Below are 21704 nucleotides of genomic sequence, written 5' to 3'. Positions count from 1 at the left end.
TATCCAAGACAACAGAGAAGACACAGAATAGAGCCTTCACCTTTGTTATTGCCTTGTTTACCCCATTTGCAATGCAATGCACATTGATAAAAACATTGTAAAATAGTGCAGTTGTCTATTTTCATTACGCATGTCCTTCCTGCAGCTGTCCATGCCTTTCAAAACTGATTAGAGCGTACTAAAAAATCAGATTCCTCATTGCTTCATTTGCCACTACAAAGCTCTGTGAAGTACATCTTTATAACCACCATTGATTTCTTTCAGTTATTTGAAATGGTTCATCTTGCAAATGAGTCAAAATAAACAAAAACATCTTTGTGCTCCTGCATTGGCCAAAAAGTGCAACATTGATGCTGTTTCAGTTTGAATGGTTGGTTACTGAGCCCGTCCCTTTGACCAACCAAGAGACCATGCGGTACCTTATGGGGCCCTAGGGTCTCACAGAAGTACCGACCATCGCGGGTTCGAGCCCGACAAGCCACAGGGCCGCATCAGCCGCCTCCTCTAGTGCGCGAGCTCAGGCCGCAAAGGGGCTACCGAGTGCTATGCACGCAAGAGAACACAGTAATGCCCCGAGATGGCGGAAACCGTTTGTCTCCAGTGGCACCCAACACTGCACAAATGCCTGGTCGTCTCAGGGGTTCATGGAAATCAAGAGGGCTTCCGCAGCAAGGGCGAAAATGCAGACAGGGGCACCTATAGAAGTTGGCGCAAGAGCTAAGGCTCCCACTGGGACATGCCGCTAGGAAAAGTTCTGGCGGCTATGCTATTTGCTCTTGTGATGACCAGTGGGCCAAATTGTGAGAGCTGGGGCAATCTCCTTTGGCTTGAGCCTCCTATAAGTGGCACGACCTCGCGCGAGCGCTAGGCACCGCTCTTCGGCTTAGCGCCTGAAAAAGATCAACACAAAGTATGCGCTCACCGCAGGGGCAAAGGCACCGCGTGCGAGTTCAAGTTCTAGACAAAAAGGTGTCAGTCGACGAGAGGAAAGCATGTGCATACCCGGTGCTGTCCGAAAAGTAGAAAAGGCGCACTCCTGGTGAGCACCCGACAGCAGACCATGCCGCGTCGTCCGCGCTCCGCCCTCACCGAAAACCGTCGTGAGTGAAGCACCACCGCTGAAATTTGTTGCGAGTGGAACGGGGATAAGTGCAGGAACGGCAGAGCAGGTGAATGCCCATGCAACGGTGCCGGCGCATTCCTCAGTCTCCACAACATTTGAGTAATCATATCTAAAGGGTGTGGCTTTTCGTTGTTTTCTTGCCATTTTTGCAATTTTTGCTGATGGTTCATGTACCCCTTGTGGCCGCAGGTGATTAAGGTACGAAGAGAACGTGCACCACAGTTGTTGCCCCAGGGCCCGCCCCTCACGGGGTCACTGGGCCAGGTACCAGAGCAGGCACTTTTCGACCGTACTATAGTGGCCGAAGCTCTTCGTAGCACAGGACATGACCCTTCGAAGCTGTTCACCCCGTATGCCCCACGCCACTCCAGTGTTCCAGGAGGTGAGTTGCTTATACGTTTGGGACATCATCACCCACTGTGTTCCCGATGCACGCCATTTTTATTCCTGTTCTCTGCATTGTTAGCATTTGTCACTTAGAATCCAATGTTCACAGCAGGTTTCTGATATCATAATAGCTTCCTGACATGATATTGGAAGAAAGTCAGACTTGTGCAATGTTGCCGCATCATGGCCAAAACTCTAGCAAAGCAATGTTTTGTAATGCAAAGAGGCTGTGGTTCTAAGTGTACTGTTTGTCATGGTCTCAAAGCATTTTCCTGTCCGAAATGCATTTTCAATTTCTGTGCAAATTTTTTATGGCCTTCTTTCAACTTTCTTACCTTCTATTCTCACCCTACCAAGCCACAGCTGTTGTGCTAGGAGCCTTGAATGTTCACTCACTTACACCTGAAAGCAGTACTAACATGACATTTTCTACTTTTCATTCTTAGTGTTAAATGAAGGCAGTCAACCTCAAAACCCTAGAGAAGGTACCTGCATGCCTCAGAGCACCCTAAATAATTTACTATGATAACTTATCTATGAGCCAGTTTTGAGTTCGTTTCGCAAGAGGTGTTTGTGTCATGACGCAGAAGGTAGTCATGTGGGAGCAGAACATCGTAATATTTTGGCACTCGCTCCGAGTCACTCAGTCACCTGCTATGCTGCTACGCCAAGTTGCGCAATGAGGAGCAAAAAAGAGCAGATGTCCGAGAGAGCAAGAGCAAGTGACAAATTTTCTGTTCCCGCTGACCACTTTCTACCACCACAAGACGTAACTTATTTAAAGCTATAAATTCTGTAATGATACAGAAAACATCTGAGAACAATTAAAACACAAAATATACAACATTCCAAGCAAGTCATTACACCATCATCACTTAGTGACTGCTTGCTGAAAATGGTGTTTTGGGCAAGGACCTGGCGACCTTGTCCATGAAAAATTACCAACATAGATGTTTACCTCCTAATATTTGTTTATTTGCACATACATACTGCACTTGCATTGGAGTGTTGCGGGAGTGTAGAAAATATTACATGTCAGTTGCAGTCAATCACTTGCAATGAACAAACATGACTATAGTCGGGTACAACTTTAGAAAAAAAGGGAGGGTCGGCCCAGATGACTGAAGCACAACAGCCGATTGCCTTCGTGTCTAAAATAGTCTCGCTCAAAAAAAAAGAACCATGCTTCTCAAACGCGTAATTCTTGGTATAAATAAAGATTTTCGTATTTTGATGACTAGTTTGGTAGAGCTCTCGTGATTGGAATGCTACAGCACATACCGGATTGCGAAAGGAAAATAACCCCGTGCCTTCTACAATGCTGCGCGTCGTCTGCTTTTTAGCTTCATTGCAAAGGACAAAAGTATAAAAAGCAGCTCTGCATGGCTTTTGCACTGGTTTACATGTACCCAGCACATTTACTACTCGTTTTCCGAGCTTAAAAGTAATCAGTTGCTGTTCAACAAGTACTTAAAAAAAAGCAATACATCTTTTGAAACCATTACAAATCTGGGGCAAGAAGACAATAAAGGCAGGAAAGGTACAAAAATGGTTCATTTATCATTTTAAATAAGTACTCTTGGTTTTAAATAGCACAAGATTTATATATTTTTCGTTTTGTGTTTTCTCAAGCTTATTTTGAAGAATGTGATAGTTTTTGTTTTTCCGTTCCTTTCAAGCCTGCAGTCTCGCCAGTTCGCGTAGCATAGCGTCAGCAATGCTTGCTGCATTCTTCCGTCCCCGGATCATGGCTCAGAATAAACACGCGTGGCACACATGGTGCATCATAAGCTCGCAGTAATATTTGCGGCATGGTAGACCACCACAAACAGTTTGGGAATTCACTCTGACAAGGGGCAGACGCGCACGACTTGACACGATTAGGCCCAGTTCGAAGCGCCGGCGGCCATCTTCTTTACCGGCAAGGTCATTTAGAAAAAATTTAGAAAAAGGGGGCATTTGCTCCTCCAAGGCGGATGCACACGAGCCTCCATTAATGGGCTTGTGTGCATCCGCCTTGGAGGAGAAAAGGCCCCTTTTTCTAAATTTGTACCTGTTTATAGCTTCATTCCTCTGTACAGTCTGGTTTTGACTGCTTTTACCAAGTTTATGGCACAGTCCACTATTAAAAATATGACTGCACCTTTTCATGAGCAGTTCAAAGAAAGAAGTCTCTCACATTAGGTGTCTCACATTAGTTAGGTGTTTAACTACGAAACATAATCTGCAGTCCTTCATGTCATGTCCCAGCTGTAACTGCCGGTGAAATACTAAACGGGTGTTGCAAGGGTAGCTGTCCTTCTGGCATGCATTGTTTGCAAAATGAATAGATGGTTAATAGTAGTCTTTCTTGTTGTGTGTTTGTGATGCAGTCCAGTCCAAAGATGGAATTCTTCCAGTACTCTAAACTGTAAAAATTGCATCCATTGCAGGTACCGTATTTACTCGCATAATGAACGCACTTGCATAATGGATGCAGCCCCAACTTTTCCAATCAAGAAGTGTGTTTTTTTTTTCTTTTTCTCGCATAATGATCGCACCCTGAACTTGCCGCCGAGAAGTAAGAGACACACAGTAAGATTCGTCGTCTGATAGGGCGTCAGGCAGGTGCAACTGTGTCCAACGCTGTGTCGGATGCCGCAGCGTACCGTGTCTCCTAGCTTTATTGCGATAGCAACTATATGGACACTACAGTCGCATTTTTTCCGTCATCGTCGCTGCCATGTGCTGCATGGTGTAGGTGTGAGTGCAAGCACGCAAGGGAAGCCGACAATCGCAGCTCAATCTCACGTGCCGTCTTTCGTCGCGCAAAAGGTCCCAGGAGGGAGGGGCAGTGACGTTGCACTCCAGCAGCAACTGCGCATTGCACAACCACACCCGAGGGGCGCCGATGATTGCTGCTCAATCTCATGCGTACAAGGAAAGAAAGCAAGAAGGCAACACGCAGTATTCCATCGTGCGCATGGCGGCAGGGCGAGTGGGGGGGTGTTTTACTCTGGCAGCAACTGTGCATTGTGCAGCCACGGCGCGCCCTATCTTCAAAGCGATCTGTGTCAAGAGCTGAGGTAATGACGGCTCGTACCTTCATGTGCGCTGCGTTCTTGCCACTCAGTTTGCATTGAAGCGAATGTTTGCAAGTTTATAAGGCTGATAAAACTACTATCATTACTTCGTGTAGCTGTCTACACATTTTCTATCGCAATCGATGCATTTGGGGCAAAGCTGACTTTTTTTCGAGGTGGCCACGACAAAAAAAAATCGCTTGAAATTTTACCCCGCATAATAAACGCACCCCCCAAATTTGTGCATCTCTTTCGGGAAAAAAGTGTGATCATCATGCGAGTAAATATGGTATTTTTAAAGAACAGAACTAGGGAATATTCTTGCTATGACATCTTTGATAAGCACTTCAGTCTGTGTTGCTTCACAAACTATTTGAGATTGGTCCTTCCTTTTAAGACATCTGGAAAGTATGATGGCATGGAACTAATCTAATTTAATATGACCGCATATTTTTTGGGTTTTGTATGTATCAATAATCTGTCTGCTATAATTGTTGTATAATTGTGTAAGTTGTTTTTGTAAACCACTTCCTCCTCCCCCCCCCTCTACTCTATGCTCCCTCCATGTTGCCTGTCAGGTACTGTAAATCACATAAAAAACTGAAATAACTGATGTGTTTTTGTCATAGTCAACAGACTCAGGAGAACACTTTTGTGGTTATAACATTGCAAGCGCACAACTGTATGTGATTGTGCTTTCATGTTGGATGACTGCTTGACGTGTGCAGGGGAGGCCAATGTAACACGAAGTGTGAGCGACCTGAACTCTAACAACATTGAAGTGGCCAGTGTCAACTCTTCTCCTGGCTTCATTCGAGTAAGCATGCTCGTTTAATATGCTTTTTCATCCTCGGTATGCAGACACTAGCTAATGTTGCTACAGAACTCTTACGTGTTATCAATGTCCAGTCCATGCAGGCTAATAAAATCCACCTGCTATTCGCCATGCTTTCTGTAAATTGTAGAAGGCAAGACTTCTGACATGTTTATCATTGAGGGCAGTCTTTTTCTTCACTAAGATGAAACACTCTAAATGTTTTCATTTTGCCTCAGACTGTTTGCATCACTATTCCTAAACCACCCCGCAGGGGCGTCTGCGGAAGCAGGTGTTTATTGCGTTGTGACACCATGTACCCAAGCACACAGGGGTTCGAACCTCCCGCATCTATGCCTGTGTGTCTTAGCCGTGTCCTGGGAAAGGGGATCCTGGCGATTGAGCCAATGTCAAGTGTTTGGACCTTATAATTTCGGATGATGATTTCATGAAACTCAGTGAGACTGAACTCTTAGAGGGCTGGAGTGAACAAAATGTCATCAGTGTCAAAAGAATTAAGATGAAGCGTGAAGAAAATGAAATTCTGAACAAGCATCTCATTTTAACCTTTGGCTCAAGTGTACTGCTCGAGACTATTGAGGCAGGCTATGTAAAGATCGGAGTCAGGCCGTATATCCCCAATCCCCTGTGATGCTTTAAATGCGAGAGATTTGGACATAGCTCACAGAGCTGTCGAACTCATTTTACTTGCGCTAAATGCAGCGCTTCTGAACACATGTCTGAATCATGCAAGAATACTCCACATTGCATAAACTGTGACGGGGAGCACATCGCATAATCGCGGTCCTGCCTATCCTGGAAAAAGGAAAAAGAAATTGTTACAATCAAAGTGAAAGAAGTCTATCGTTCAAAGAGGCACTAAGGCGGATATTGTACCTGCCAAAGAACAGCTTTGCTGAAGTGGCGCGTCAGGGGGCGGCGCCACAATGGCTTCCAGCAGCTGTTCGGCCCAGACGCAGTGAGCCGGTGGCGATGGCCCCCCCGGGGTTGCAGTAAGCGCGGCACTGCCGTCCCAGAAGGAGGCATAGGCTTGCGGGTTGGTGGCTTCCAGGGTCCCGTCTCCTGAGGCGAGGTCTTCAAGGCGAACAAACTGCTCCAGAGAGCAAGTGTCCAATGCCCCAAAAGAGACGATAGACACGTCTTCTAGCGAGCGTGGCAAGTGCCTAAGGAGCGGCGGCAGTCTCTCAACTGCTCCAGAAAAGAGAAACTCCACATTACAGGGCCCAAAAAGGCTCTATAAGTTAAGTTCCATTTCCTACATTACACACACAGCACACATCTCTTTTACAATACGGACACACAAATATTGCAGTGGAATGTAAGGGGACTTCTACGCAATCTGGATGTTGTTAAAGAAGTTCTTCACAAACTAAGTCCAAAAGTGCTGCGTGTTCAGGAAACACACCTAAATTCACACAGACAAACTTTCTTACACACTGTACCATTTTTCGAAAAGACTACGATGATACCCTCTCCTCGTCAGGCGGTGTGGCTATAATAATAGATAAAGGTGTTGCCAGCAAGCAAATACAACTTCAAACGTCCCTTGAAGCAGTTGCCATCCAAGCACTGCCTTTCAATATGCCATGCGCAAAACGCTGACAATGCCGCCTGTCGCCAAGGCTGCGAAGCATAGGCGGGCTCTGGCGAGCACTGTTCGCATCAGTACCCGTGCGCGTGCTGTAATGTTTGCGTTCTTGATAGTTTTTTACGCTTCTGACAGCCTTCAGCGATGTCTTGAAGCAACTCCAAAAGCAATTGACCGAGAATATTGCACCATGGCAGTATTGGCAGTATGCGGCGCACTTCGTACCGTCAGCAATGTGTTTCTATATCCTCGAGCAAAGCTTGCCAAAGTAGGCTAATGGAATTTTGACAATAAATTTTTGTTCTGAGATGTCTGTGCATGTTTGGTAACCTCCATGAATGATGTGTCGCATTTTATGAGCTGCCACGGCAGCAATGGCTTCGCTGGGACCATCAGGCTTGGCTCAAGAATCGGAACTCCCATTTCCTCAGAAAGTTTCCTTACGCGCAGAGAATCGTTTGCCTTCGGGTACACGAGATTCGATAATTTTTTCGCTCGGCACTGGACACACAGGTGCACATTACGCAGTGCACTACCGCGATCGGCGATTGTTGTTCGAAATGCACGATCAGTTTGCATTCAGTTTCGCCTCGGAATCAGGCTGTTTGCCTATCTGTGCTCTCTCCTTTCGCAACAACAAAATTCTTGCGAAAGCAAATTTTTTCGCGTTCCCCGCCGATTTCGTTATTGCAAGGTTCAACTGTATGTGATAACAGGCTTTATCTAATAGAGAGTTACTTATCAAAGCATACATTTCAGGTTAGAGTTGGCAATACCTTGTCCAGGCCATTTATCCAGGAAACTGGGGTACCACGGGGGGAATACTCAGTTGTACCCTTTTTATTGTGAAGATGAACTCCTTACGTTCAGTCATTCCTCGAAATATCTTTTACTGTCTATATGTAGATGACTTACAGTTAGGGTTTTGATCATGCAACCTCGCAATGTGTGAAAGACGAGTGCAGCTTGGTCTGGAACAAGGTCTCAAAGTGGGCCAACGAAAATGGCTTTAGGTTAAATCCCAGCAAAAGCTCATGCATCCTTTTCTCAAGAAAAAGAGGCTTGATTCCAGAACCCAGCATTGTGCTCGATGGTCACCACATAAATGTGAACACAGAACACAAATGTTTCGGCATAATTTCTGACACAAAACTGACATTCATGTCGCACACAACATGGGGTAGTGATCGGAAGTGTCTAGCAAACCTCTACAAGAGTCTTATACTTACACGATTAGATTACGGCGCCATAGTGTACCAGTCTTCTACTCCAAGTGCCCTAAAAAATACTAGATCCTGTTCATCACCTAGGCATCTGGCTGGCCACAGGAGCCTACAGGACAAGTCCTGTGGCAAGCCTTGATGTAGAGGCGAACGAGTGGTCACACCATCTGCAGCGTTCATACTTGAGCTTCGCTTATTTTCTGAAACTGGATGTGAACCCAGAACATTCCTCTTATCCAACTGTAAACAGTTTGACATTGGCAATGCTCTTTCGTAATAACCTTCAGCTAGAGAACCATTTCCTCTGCGCGTAAGGAAACTTTCTGAGGAAATGGGAGTTCCGATTCTTGAGCCAAGCCTGATGGTCCCAGCGAAGCCATTGCTGCCGTGGCAGCTCATAAAATGCGACATCATTCATGGAGGTTACCAAACATGCACCAGAGGCACATATAAGAATGCATTTCCTTGAACTGCAGTTCACATACACGTGCCCAGAATTCTACACAGATGCTTCAAAGTTGCATGCTGGCATTTCTTAAGCCGCAGTCAGCCCATCCTCCTCAGAATCGGGCTGTTTGCACCCGGAGCATCTTTACGGCAGAGGCCTACGCACTCTTGTTGGCTGTAAAGCACATCAAGGAAAGAAAACTAGAAAAAGCAGCAATAATATTTAAAGATTCACTGAACGTCCTCAAAGCCTTAATCTCCTTAATCTTCACTGCAACATACTAAATTCGCAGTTCTCTCCAGAACAATGAGATGTGTTTTTTTTTTTTTGCTTTCTTTCTGTTTCATGCACAGGCAATTCAGGTCGGCCTCGCGAGCTTTTCACATGCGCAGGCGTGCGTCAGTAACAAATGCAATGCTGCAGTAGCTTTGGGTGTCACTACGTTACAATTTTAGATTTCAAAGGACCGAAAAGTTCAAAAATAACGTACAGCACGAAAGACAAGTACTGCGAAGACCAGCACAATGCGTTGGCGGGCTAGTTGGTGCGAATCCATGAATACTTTGTTTAGCGCAAAACGACAGAGACAAGAAAGACGACAGGACAAGGCGCTACTCTCAACTGACATCATTTTATTGCGTCACTCCTTTATAGACCGCTCAATCTAGAGGAACATGCGCAGTGAGCACCATGTGGTGGAGCCACCAACATCCGATCCCAAGAGCGCACTCATGCGACAGAATCCAAAAAACCAAATTCAGCGCTGTACAAGGTTAAGGAAGGCACACTAATGCACTGTGACCCCAATGACTGAATGAAAAATGCTTCCGATAACTCTCGGGCGGTGGTGTCACGGCTCATCTTCAAAATCGTGGTATCACGAAACAGGGGTTTGCACTTGCATGTTTTACAATGCAGAGCCAAATTGGAACCTGTGCCTGTAGGTATGGATCGCTCATGTTCTCTAAGGCGCTCGTTAACACAGCGGCCTGACTGCCCTACATACACTTTGCCACATGACAAGGGAATCTTATAAACCACACCGACGCTGCAATCTACAAACTTCACGTGGTTCTTTTCACAAACAGGTTTTTTACTTGTTTTAGAAATACGGTTGCACAACATTGACAGTTTCTGAGGAGCGGAAAACACTATCGGAATTTGGTATCTAGTGGCAACATTCTTTAGATTGTGAGCCACTCTGTGGCAATACGGCACAACTTCAGGCCTCTTCTTTTGTGTGATGCAGTTACTTTTGTGCCGCTTCCCTTTCAGTTTTTGAAGCAAAACCTCCGAGACTGACGTCACCACCACACTTGGGTAACCAGCAGCCTGCAGCCTATTTAACTGTGCAATGAAACTCATGTTCGCAGAGTGATGACAAGATTTCTTTAAGGAAGATTCTAAACACATCAAAGCAATAGCGCGTTTCACAGTCTTTGAGTGCGCGGACGCGTAAGGTAAAAGACCCTTACGTGCACGTGGCGAGTACATCCAACAGGCGTGGCCTGTTTGTAAGGATAGCTGCAAATCTAAAAACTGGAGTTTACCGTCCCTAGATAGCTCATGTGTGAAAGTTAAACCTTTGCCATTGTCATTGAACATTGTTAAAATATCAGCTACCGTCACGGAGCATTCGTTGTTAGTCTGTTTTATCACAACAAGAAAATCGTCAACATATCTAAAAATCTGAACCGAGTCATTGTTTAAGGCACTCTTAAGAGCGCGGTCGACAAACGATAAAAAAATATTACAAAGAGCAGGCGCCACACATGAACCAATACACACACCATTTTTCTGGATAAAAAGGTTATTTTCGAACTGGATAAAAGTTGCACTTAAATAAAATTCAAGAAGGGACATGAAACTTTCCGAAGATAACCCGGTCGCATTGCGAAAATCTACCTCGCCGCTTTCTTCGATGCACGTCATCACACTGCGAAATAGCTCATCATGTGGTATCGAATAGTACAGATCTTCGACGTCAACAGAAAAAATGTCGGTTACAGAATGGTTGTCTTCCAGAAAGGAAACAACATCGAAAGAGTCTGCGAAGACGACATCACAGCGCTGTGTATGTCGTCTTCGCAGTCCTTGTCTTTCGTGCTGTACGTTATTTTTGATCATTAATTACCAGCTAGCTCAAGCAACCACCCTAGTAGACCGAAAAGTTGTTTCTCGATTTTACGAACAACTGACAATATATAGCATTCATTCTCTGCCAAGCCTGTTCCTAGCCCACATGAAAAACTATTTCCATGCTCAGGTACACTATTTGTTTTGTTGTGTACCTAAAGGTTTGAAAACTTCCACTTGCTTGCCTCTTATTTTGGCATGGAACACGCATTGTGCGAGCTACCTTTCATGTTTATTGGTTTGCATGGAACTGCCAGAAATGCACAGGTATTATACAGTGAAAGCTCGTTAATTCGAACTTCAATAATTCAAATTTATGGATAATTCGAACTGTATGATTTGGTCCGGCCAAGCTCCACAGAAGTCTGTGTATAAAAAAGCCTGTTAATTCGAACGCGAGAATGTTCAGCCACGGATAACTTGAACGACGCGCCACTGTGCCGGCGGCTTGGAGCCTGGCACATGGCCAGAGAAACGTGCCTACTGCCTGCACACAAGGCTGCATCGCCTTCGGAACGGAGAGAACGGCGTGAGAAGGCAAAATCGGGAAAAATATAACCGGCGTGGGATCGGCCAGAAGGCAAGCGGCGGCTGCCTCCACTCCGTTCTACGTGACCTCCGAGACATCTTGCCCATCGCGAATCTCAGAGGCTTTGCAAGTCTTGTGTAGCTGCTAATGTTGCGCGGAAGATGGTGCTGCAAGCACCAAAACACAGCGAATCAAGTGCGTCGCAGCTGCGCTTGCAATCAAGAACCGAGGAATCGGGGCCTTCGCCACCTTCACATGTTCAGCATCTTTGTCTCGGCAGTCTTCATCAGTTGTGCACGTCTGTCTTCAGCTTAGGATTTACCGACCGTCGCGATTCTTTATGATGGCGTTAAGCCTCGGCTAACGTTCGTTTTGGTGGACATCGGTGGTGTGGCACAGTCTGACCCAGAGCTGCGACTTGAAGATGGCATGTGCCTGCAGCACACGCCATCACTTTCTGGCACGCCAAATTTTTGACATGCCCTACTGCTTCCAAATCGCAGTGTACTGTTGTTCTCCTTCACTTTCGTTTGTTCGAACTTTCGTTAATTCGAACTGAAGCGGCTTCCCCTTGCGGTTCGAATTAACGAGCTTTTACTGTATTATCAACACCAAATGCACTCCAGGACCTCATTGATATCTTGTAAGCAGTGAAAAAAAAAATACAGAAAGAACCGAGGAAGTGAAGACAGTCACAAGTGCCGAGTTGCCAACTAAATATGCTTAGATATACTCTATAAAATTACCCTATCTGACTGCATTTGTCTTTATTTCCATTCATATTTGTTCACTTTACGTGGCTTCCATCGAGATAGCAAACTGACCAAGTTGACTTCTCACCTTGGCGCAGTTCCCTGTATACAGTTTGTTTGCCATTATTTGCGTGCAGCCCTCCAGGCACTGTGGAATACTAAAAACTAGCAAAATGAAATCTACACTAGAGTTAGGTATAGTAACAAGTGGTTGGTTACATGAGACTGTAAGGCCACAGAATTAGTGACGAAGGTGACCATAGTAAGGAAGCGGCCCCACTAATGATTTTTCCCAGGCTGGAAATAATTTGTTCTGCATATTTGCAGGTCAGTGCTTGTGGTGGTGATAACAGCAGTGCACTTCTTTCTTTGGGGAATGCACCGTCTGACCGTGTGCTCCTTGTTCTACACAGAAGCATCCTGAGGAGGAGATAACGGTGGAGGCACTGAAAAAGATGATGCAAGAGCCGATCGACACACAACAGGTGGCCGAGGAGCAGCGGTACAAGGTGCTTGAGCGATTCCGCAGCACACCCTTCCTCGAGCTGCTGTCGAGTGCACAGCAGCACCACCAGGTACTGTTATCATCCACATTTTGATACCATGTTGCAAACTGATTCCATGGCATTGAGTCAAATGTACCTCTTGTGTTTCTCGAATCCCCATTTACTGGTGCAGAGCAAAATTGTCTGAGCATTATTTTACTTCTTGCAGGCAATGTTTTCTCTCTCTGTGTGTGCATGCACACGTTATACCGAGCTATTATTATGTTATATTGTTTCTGCTGTGGCAGCTTGGGAATGTTGTGGCTAAAATTTAGTAAATTTTGTTATGCATATTTTTTTGTTTATTTACATACTAGCTTATACCTCACATATTTTTCTAGTTACTGTGGGTATCTCGCCCGTACTCTTGGGACAAAGGAACACCAACACAGTAGTGCAAACAGTCACAATGGCATTTAGTGCACCTTTTATACACTAATGCCTGCGAGCCGTCTCTCAGCACATAGAATGTGCCAATAGGCGTGCGACAAGTCTAGGAAGTCCGACTCACTACGACTGGATATCGAGCGAATATGTATTATAATATATATAATTATATATAATTAATATTATAATATGAACCAGGCTAGACACCAACACCTGGTTGTTCACATGTACGATCGAATGACCGTGTTTGTCCATTCCAATGTAGGCCTCACGAGACAGTCTCGCAGGAGCATGGATCAGCGCATGCGCGGAATGTCTGTGGTATTTGCTGCCGCTGAGCCAAAGAGGGAAGAGCCTACTCTCTGTCACGCCCAACTAACTCCACTTTTAGGTGGCCTTAGCAGCGCAACACTCATGCCATCTCTGATACTAATCTACAACCGCACTGACCGGCGCTGACGCTTAGCTAGCTAGGCGGAGAAACCGGATTACTGGATACACAAGAGCCATGTGGGGAAAGCAACATCAGGGGACGCACGAGAGTCCGCACATTACTGAGGCAATATTCTGAAGAAAAAGTGTAAAGGTGCTTGAAATAGGTTACCTTGTAGGTTTGATGTAAGGAAGAATGGTAATAAACTGGTTGAATTAATTGACGAGTAGATCTGCTATTTATAAACAAATATTAAGGTAAGCTAGGGTGATGCGTTACACTCCTGAACTGTGAACAAGTTGTCTTACTTTGAGTCGAGACTTGATGTGTCAAAATGGACATGATGGTGATAGATTACCAGCAGTGCCACTTCGAAATTCTTGCCTCAGTTTGATCGAGGAAAGCAGAAATATGGAGACAAAGTGATCAGCGGTGGTTGAAAAAGGGATGTCATAAGGGCCAATGTTTATAGAAATCGACTTGTCTTCATGAGGGCAACAACTGCTTTCCTTGGCAGCATTTATATAGCTCACTCTCACCCAATGGAGGAGGATAATAAGCAAGTGCGGAAGCAGAATGAGAAAAATCACAATGTTCAAAGAGCTTTCTGAGAAAACTACCGTATTTATTTGAATCTCTCCCTCTTTATTTTTTTGCATGAGTTATGAAACTTCTAGGTCGGCTTAGCTTCGTCGATGTCACTAGGAGCTGTTTAATCCTTTGAGGGTCGAATTATTTCGAAGAAAACTTTCCCGGGCGGTCAAATTATTTTATTGCAGATATTGTATGTACAAGATGTATAAAGTCGGGAATAAATAGTAAAAAAAATTAGGGAACAGTATTTTGGTGTCGGCATCACTCAGAACTGCAATATGTTCAATAGTATTTTAGAGTGTGGTACTCCTTGAAACACGAGTCTCCGCGCAGCCGCAGAGAGCGAGAATACCTCATGAGCGGCGGTGATAAACGAGCTAAGAGCCGTGCCAATCAAGATAGAAACCAACTTCCGCCGCCCCTGCGATAGCGTGCCGACAAAGATAAAAATCAGGTTTCGTGCGCCTCCGTTGCGGCGGAACCAAAACCGCGAAAGCGCATTGCTGCTGAGAGCGAGAATACCCCGCGAGCGGCGGTTATAAACAAGCTAAGAGCAGCGCCAATCAAGATAGAAATCAACTTCCACAGCATTTGCAAGAGAGTGCCGACAAAGAGAAAAATGACGTTTCGCGCGCCTCCGTTGCGATCACGCGGCGAAACCGAAACCGCAAAAGGGGTGTGGCCGCAGTCTGCGCGACGCGCTGAAGCTTGAAGTCAGTTCTGTTTATCTCCCCAAGAAGGTCGCACAAATTTCAAACGCTTCTTGTTAGACCTAAGAGGTGGCAGCACCTCCCAGTAAGCGTGCATCGTCATTATGGCGCGAAATTTCAAATGGAGGGTCGAAACCGTACCCGTACGGCGAAGACCTTGCGGGACAGAAAACCGCCGCCGTACATGTACGGCAAAAACCGTCAAAGGGTTAAAATGGAAAGATGCGTGCCGCTGACGCCAGTGCCAAAACACAGAACTGTGGCCATTACTAGTTGCTGCCACACAGTACTACAGCTCACTGTAACAGTACGCCATTTTCACTGCAACAAATGCATGGAGCGCTGACACAGTCACTGTTTCTTCAAAGCCTGCTTTCCGTGAGGCACTGTCACCAAGCATGTGCAGGACAAGTGCACAGCTGGCGCTGGACATTGGTAATAAATGCCATTTACTTTCTGTGGTTGTCATTATTTACTGTTACCTTGGTTGGCTTGCACGAGGAAAGCTTTTTCTTTGATTTTCGGACTCTCTCCAAATATTGAGGGGGGGCGAGGGGTCAGCTTAGAATCGGGACCAGCCGAGATTCAAATAAATACAGTAAGCCCATTGAATTGGCAATTCCTGCAGACATGTGACCATTCCTTTCCGTATTTTTGTGACTGAAGAAGAGTGGGATGAGGCCGCTCAGCTACGGGCTGTCCAGAGGGCCCACGGCGCGGCGTTCAGGCATGGCCTGCCCGTCTCGAGAAGGGAGCGGCCTGCTGCAGCTCCTCCCTCGTAAGGGGGTTTCGGAGTCGCTCCTCAGGACCTAACTAAAGTTCATTGCCTGCATGCCTACTTCTTGCAGGAACGAACAGCTGTACCCCCATCCCTCCTTTTCACAACATCCCAACTAAAGACTCCCATTTTATGAACATTTTGACTTCCCCCATTCTACATCTGCACCTCTTTGTTCTGTTCCTCCAGTTAGGGAAAGTGAGCTACGTAAATGCTGTCAAGAAAAGCAGTTGTTGCCCTGACTAAGACAAGTCCTCTTTTCGAAATGTTGTCTCCAGTGACAACCCTTGTTCAAGCACTGCTTATCACTCCACTTTCTGTATCTTACATTCTGTTAATACCTTGCCAAGACTACGGAACTATTTGCTCTAAAAAGGTGCATTACATGGTGTACAAAAATAAACAAAACTGAACCTAACAACTTATATATTTCTTGTACCAAAAGCAATGAACATGCACAGAAATACAGTAAAATCTGTGACATTATTATAATACAATGGGCTAGAAGTTTCACCCTCACTTCCTTTACATACAAAAAATCATTTCCTCTGAAGAAATGTTGAAAAATCTTTTATAGACTTCACTGTCACTATAGAGTGGTCTCGTTGTAGATGGTCTTTCAAAAGTCAATTTGCATTTCTCTGGTGGGAAAGGAATAATTTTTTCAATATGCCTGCAATAACGCCTTTCATTAGGTGCAACTGTTAACTTGGATAAATAGAGAAAACGAAATCCAAGCTTTCCTTTTTAATGTTTCACATTCAAATCACAGTTTCAATGACATCAAGGTCATTTCACAGATTTAATGGTACTATCATGTTTTGGGGTTTATCTTATAGAAGGAATCCACAAACGTTAAGTTTTTGCCCAGTTGCAAATTGTTTGTAACCATTTTTAATCATACTGCTAGTTAAACAGCACAAAAAGATGAAGACACATGTACACATGGAACACACAGTACATGTCTCTCTGTCATCATCTTTTCACTGTTTAAGCTTCCGGTATGTCACACCTTGTCCAAACAGAAGTACTCCTCAGCCACCTTTAATGAAATAATAAACGAACAATTGACTAGCTGTGAGAGGTGCTGTCAAAATCTCTAGTGTAAGTGAGGTGCTAAGGAGCTGGAGTATCAACAAATAGTACTCTGCCTCTTTTGTTTTAGTGTCATTTCTGGCTTACGAAGTCTGCATTCATTGTAAGACTGGTTTACTTGCAATTGTGGAGCAGTAGTTTACCCATTTAACCTAACATTCCTCTTTATATATAGCATAAATTAGTAGTAAATGTTTCATACTCAATATTGCTAGTTTTCAGCATACTGTAAGCCTTTGTAGCTGGATGCAGTGCCTTTATAGCTGGAACCAAAATGTATTTCATTTGTCACAAGAGAAACTCGTACAAAAGCAGCCTGAATCCATCCTGCAGGCTACAGTGCAACCTGCCCGTTTTTCGAAGCATACCAAGCTCCGGTAACCGACAATGTTGGCTCACAGCACGAGGGGCTTAATAAGACAGACATTCCAAGACAAATAAACTGGTCGCATTGGCAGCCTTTGGTTTTCTTTATATTATTGCTTGAACATGAGATAGCTATGTGACAAGGGCCATGATAACTCCATTCAGCATGAACATTCATGCCACTCACTCCTGAGCATGAAATTGTAGTAGGAACATCTATCCTCTGCTGAATAACTGTCATCACTTGTACATTGACATAATATGTTCACATTTTGTGCCTGTAAGAACTTGTAGAGGGGCAGTACAGTTACACTACAGTGTACGGCCTCTGTTCATGGCATAATTGAACCTCACAACACACCATCTAATCATTCCTATCATAAGGCATCTGCTGCATTTGATGGTTTGATTTTGGTGTTGAAACCAGAAGCCATGCAATAATTTAACATACAGTTATATCATAACTTCACTATTGACTGGTGTCAACCAATACCTAATTCAAATGAATTATGGCTAATCATTTGGCTGTGTGAATCTGAGTTATTCCAATCACTTCAGCACAATACAAACTGCCTTTGTACACAAATTAATAGAGAGTTTTAGAATAGGAGCCTCAAACGTTTCGAAGCCCCAAAGAAATAGCGTCGAAGCCACTGCGCATGCGCGAGACGCAAACTGCGTTTAGGTTTTGTGTTGGGAACGCTATTTCACCGATTTAGTGGGAGCCCAAATAGCGGCCCCAAAAGATTTGCGTCAACAAAGATGGCGGCACCCATCGAAGCGATGGCTCTTACCTAGCACCAAACTGGGTTTGATTCGCAGTAACGCGTGAAGTATGCAAGCTAGGAGAAATGACTGCGGTTTTCGCTTTCTCTCAACTAGCGTGTAATATGAAGATTGATTCATTAGACACCGCTAATTCCGAATTCGATTGTGGATTTTATGGCTCGTAGGCCTAACACGGCTAAGCTTGGCTGGTGAAGGCACGCAAAAGTTAGTTTTGTTGCTCAAAACTAAGCGCTACTAATTGTTTACTGCTTGAAGAATAACCTCTAAATTGTTAAATGCGAATACACGCAAGTCGAAATTACTGCCTATCATAAAATGGTATATTTTATTTAATTATTTCTAATAGTTTTTCTTTGACGCTGTAGTGGCGCTGTCAGCGCAAGACGCTATCCACAAATGCAAAACCCTATTCTAAAACTCTTCACTCCTGCATGCTCCAACGCTAGCACCCGCAAAGCTCTTGCTCCTATTCTAAAACTCCCTAATCTCTTGCAGTGCTGCAAGGAGAAAAGCTGAGTTGGTAAAGCATAAGAATTGCTATCACTCATATCTGTTCCTTATCAGTATCATCCATAACACATGACTAGCCAGGATTGGCCACTTGTGAGCAGTAGCTTTACAGCAGACAGTATCTTTCACCACTGACGAAGTGTGAAACGGAAAGTATTTGAAAATACTCAGCAAATTATCCCGGCTCTCGTGTGTTTTTCTGTTGGACACCAATGTGAAAAAAATATGCATAAACAAGGGAATGGCAGCTAGGTCCCAGTTCCTCATTGTTGAGCGCTGACTACAACTAATTTTCTCATGCCAGTCACTTATGAGTTGTGGACAGCCTCTGTTCATTTTGTTGTGAGACATGTTGCTGAATCTGGTGTTTTCACTCTGCACTCACAGAAAAGCCACATCAAAGTCAGATTTATGAATGTGGAGTTTTGCGAGTGTTGTGAAGGCCAGGCACAAAAAGCTACATGCTTCTGTAATTTCACTATTCGTAAACACAAAACTGTCTCTGTATGGTTATCACCAATACTTTCAAAGAATATCATATTTCCTACTAACGTTTTAGCTATGGGCTGGAACAGGACAAATCACAGGAAAATGTTCCAAATACAGAAGGAAGAGCAACTGTAACAGGCACAAGCTTTGTTCATTTTACAGTTGTTCCTTTTTTGTGCAAACTTTCATGTGTCATTTGCAACAACGTATGTTGATCAGCTGTGGAATTTTCAGGCCATTGACCTTCAAGGCAAGCTGAAGGAAATTCTGGGGAAGCTGCCAGGTCCCATGACTGGCCAGACTTCTACAGGCAGGCACACTGGCACGACAGCAGGTCAGCATGCACTAAATGCCCATCTGGCTCAGGAGTCCCACACAGCCCCAGTGTACGAGATCAACTTCCCTGAGCTTTTTGTCTTCTAGTTCTCACACTGATGGGGGCATTCTCCCACACATGGTGCAATAAAAGAGTCTGTTTTCTTGATCTCTTGCGATTTCCTTAGCACCAGCAGCATGATCTTCAAGTCATTCTCCCACGTATGGTGCAATAAAATAGTGTTTTCTTGATCTCTTGCCGTTTCTTTAGCATCAGAAGCATAATTTTCAAGTCATAGACCTTGAGTCTACAAGTTGCAACATTAAGCAAAGACTGCTGACTTTAGCAACTAGTGCCTATATGTACAGAATGGAACTACAGAACATGAGATAGGTCTCCACTCAATTTGAACATTCAGTGCTTCCTGCTGGTTGCTTTAGTAAACATGGAAAAATATCAGGAAATAGTGTGCTCAGCATATGGTGCAGAATACACAGTACTGCTGTCACTGTTAAAAGTATCTAGACACTGTGATGAAAAAGTCGTAAGGAAGTGCTTGTCTTCCATTTGCAAATTTCAGCATATTTTCGTAAGAATGCTACGTTCAGCCTCGGGCAAGGATTTGAGGGACTATGTTATCCAGGGCCATTTCTAACAAAAGGTTGAGAATGAATTCTAGAGTGCTGTCTGCAAGCGCAGCTTTTGTTAACCTGTTGCTCATGAACTCAGGTCAAAGTTAATTTTCTTATCGTAGGTCCGCACAGTACCAAGGTCTGACCTCTGTTGCAGCTGAACTTTGAGTAAGAGCTTGCGTATCTCTTGCGGAACATCCTTGAGAACAAAGTTAGCAGCGTAAGGTTCTACACCAGACTCTCCACCTTGTGGTCGTGCAATAGGATGGGCTGGTGTGCTAACACTGTCCGGCAGCAAAATATCTTTGGTAAGTTCAGGGTCAAAAACTTGAGATTGTTTCCCTGATCTGTCCCTGTAACGACGCACCATCCGTGACACCAAGATTTTTGTGCGCACTAAGGATGTAAAGCGCTTGTCACGAGGTTTGAGGTTAGACTTGAGTGTGTTTACAACATCCAAGCAATCAGAAGTGGGTACAGGCTGGTAGAGCGCAGCTGCACCTGGACGCAACCTGATGCAGTATGGGTGTTCCACGGAGGGTCGGTAGGACATGATCGATGAAAGTGCCAAGAGCAGAAGAGCAATGAGAAGTACAAGTACCATCCTTGTGTCGTTATCCAAGTGTGACACATTAGGCTTGGCTGTCGTGTTGTTGACCTCCACAGCGTTGTAGTTGGAAGCATGTCTTCGGACTCGTTTCTGATGGACCCAGCCATAGTCAATCTGAAAGCTGTCGCGGAGCATATCAGCAGCCAACAAAGGCACTGTGATGGGACGCTTTGATGCTTTGGATGTACTTCTTTTCCAGAAGAGTCTTGCAATTCCAGCTGCGAAACCGGAGCGACTTGTTCTATAGAGTTCTGTAGTCGACCAGGTATTTGTACCATTTGTGCTGTTGTGCAAGTTTGTGCCTTTTGAAATTGCAAGTGAAGAATTTTGTTTGAAGGCATTCAAGAAGCTTTCTACAGTAGTTTCGAAGGGTTCGGTACTTTTCCGCGCGTACTTGTTTTGTGTTCCCAACGTTTTGGTCAAAATTCCATTTCGAGAACCGACTCCGGTTTCTGCAGTGGCCCCTACAGATGCGGCTTTGATGAATTCCGTAAGTTTTGCACGAATGTCGGATGTGCATCCTTTTCGGCGAGTCGACACGACATAGGCATTTTCCGCGTTCGGGTAGGCCGGTTTTTTTTTATTGCGTATAAGGACGCTGCTGCTTACGTTGGTCGCCTTTCCTTTGGACACGACGACCGACTGGGACACGATGATGCTGCCATTGTCCGTCCTCTCCACCGTAAGCGGCAACGCGACCGCGGAAACGTATAAAAGAAGTACAACTATAAACATGGCTCACCATGTCTAACCTTGGCACCGCGCCAGGGCTCGGTACAAGTCTTGTTTATGCAACGGCATCCGCATGCTTGGGCGCGGGACGCAGCATATACATATGCAGGTCCCGTCAACCTATTGCACAGGATCACGTCATCGTTTTTCTTTTTAGCTCGTGTTCAAAATAGGTCACACAAGCACCTATCCGAATTTCAAGAGTATTTTACTACAGCGAAACTTGAAAAGGCGCGCGCCTATTAGCTTGGAAATATTCGTTATACACCCTTAAAACACGACACAGATATCAGCTTGTTAGGTCAGCAATATTCCACGCAGTATGTTTACAACTATCCCTCAACCTCACGCAAACCGAAACGAACGACGTTACTTATCGATGACAGTAAAGCTTCACATAACAAACAAAAGCAGACGACGTCGTGCGCTGGCGCTGGAAAAATGTACAACCATCGTGCCTTATTTTATTTATATTCAATAAAGCTTTTACTCACGCAGCCACTCATAGCCTGCTGTGTTCGACTTCACCAAGTGTCACTAGCTTGTTGTCTAAATAAAAGAACGCTTCGTTTATAAAGTTTTCTAACCGTCAGAGTGTGGTTAGAATGCGCCGGGCGCGAAAGAATTGCTCTTGG

The 21704-nt window shown here is 44.7% G+C and overlaps 1 protein-coding gene and 1 long non-coding RNA gene across 4 annotated transcripts in view; one reads left to right on the top strand and one right to left on the bottom strand.

Moving 5' to 3' along the window:
• The window catches only part of stmA (Protein EFR3 homolog stmA), a 45881-nt gene extending 26618 nt beyond the window's left edge, over positions 1 to 19263 (top strand). For all 3 annotated transcript variants that reach the window (XM_070539856.1, XM_070539854.1, XM_065424808.2), the window contains 4 exons: positions 1313 to 1505; positions 5301 to 5389; positions 12497 to 12658; positions 19014 to 19263. In XM_070539856.1, coding sequence (XP_070395957.1) covers positions 1313 to 1505; positions 5301 to 5389; positions 12497 to 12658; positions 19014 to 19202 — 633 coding nt within the window. In that variant the 3' untranslated portion in view covers positions 19203 to 19263. The remainder of the gene's footprint in view (positions 1 to 1312; positions 1506 to 5300; positions 5390 to 12496; positions 12659 to 19013) is intronic.
• LOC135896435 (uncharacterized) lies at positions 5403 to 21698 on the bottom strand. The gene is made up of 3 exons (XR_010562706.2): positions 21564 to 21698; positions 6284 to 6595; positions 5403 to 6202 (listed from the first exon to the last, which is right to left on the bottom strand). It is a non-coding gene; the product is annotated as an uncharacterized lncRNA (long non-coding RNA).
• Positions 21699 to 21704: the final 6 nt, after the last annotated feature.

The sequence above is a fragment of the Dermacentor albipictus genome, chromosome 6, assembly GCF_038994185.2.
Source record: "Dermacentor albipictus isolate Rhodes 1998 colony chromosome 6, USDA_Dalb.pri_finalv2, whole genome shotgun sequence".
Taxonomy (NCBI): Eukaryota; Metazoa; Arthropoda; class Arachnida; order Ixodida; family Ixodidae; genus Dermacentor; species Dermacentor albipictus.
This window is presented reverse-complemented; position numbering and strand designations above follow the sequence as displayed.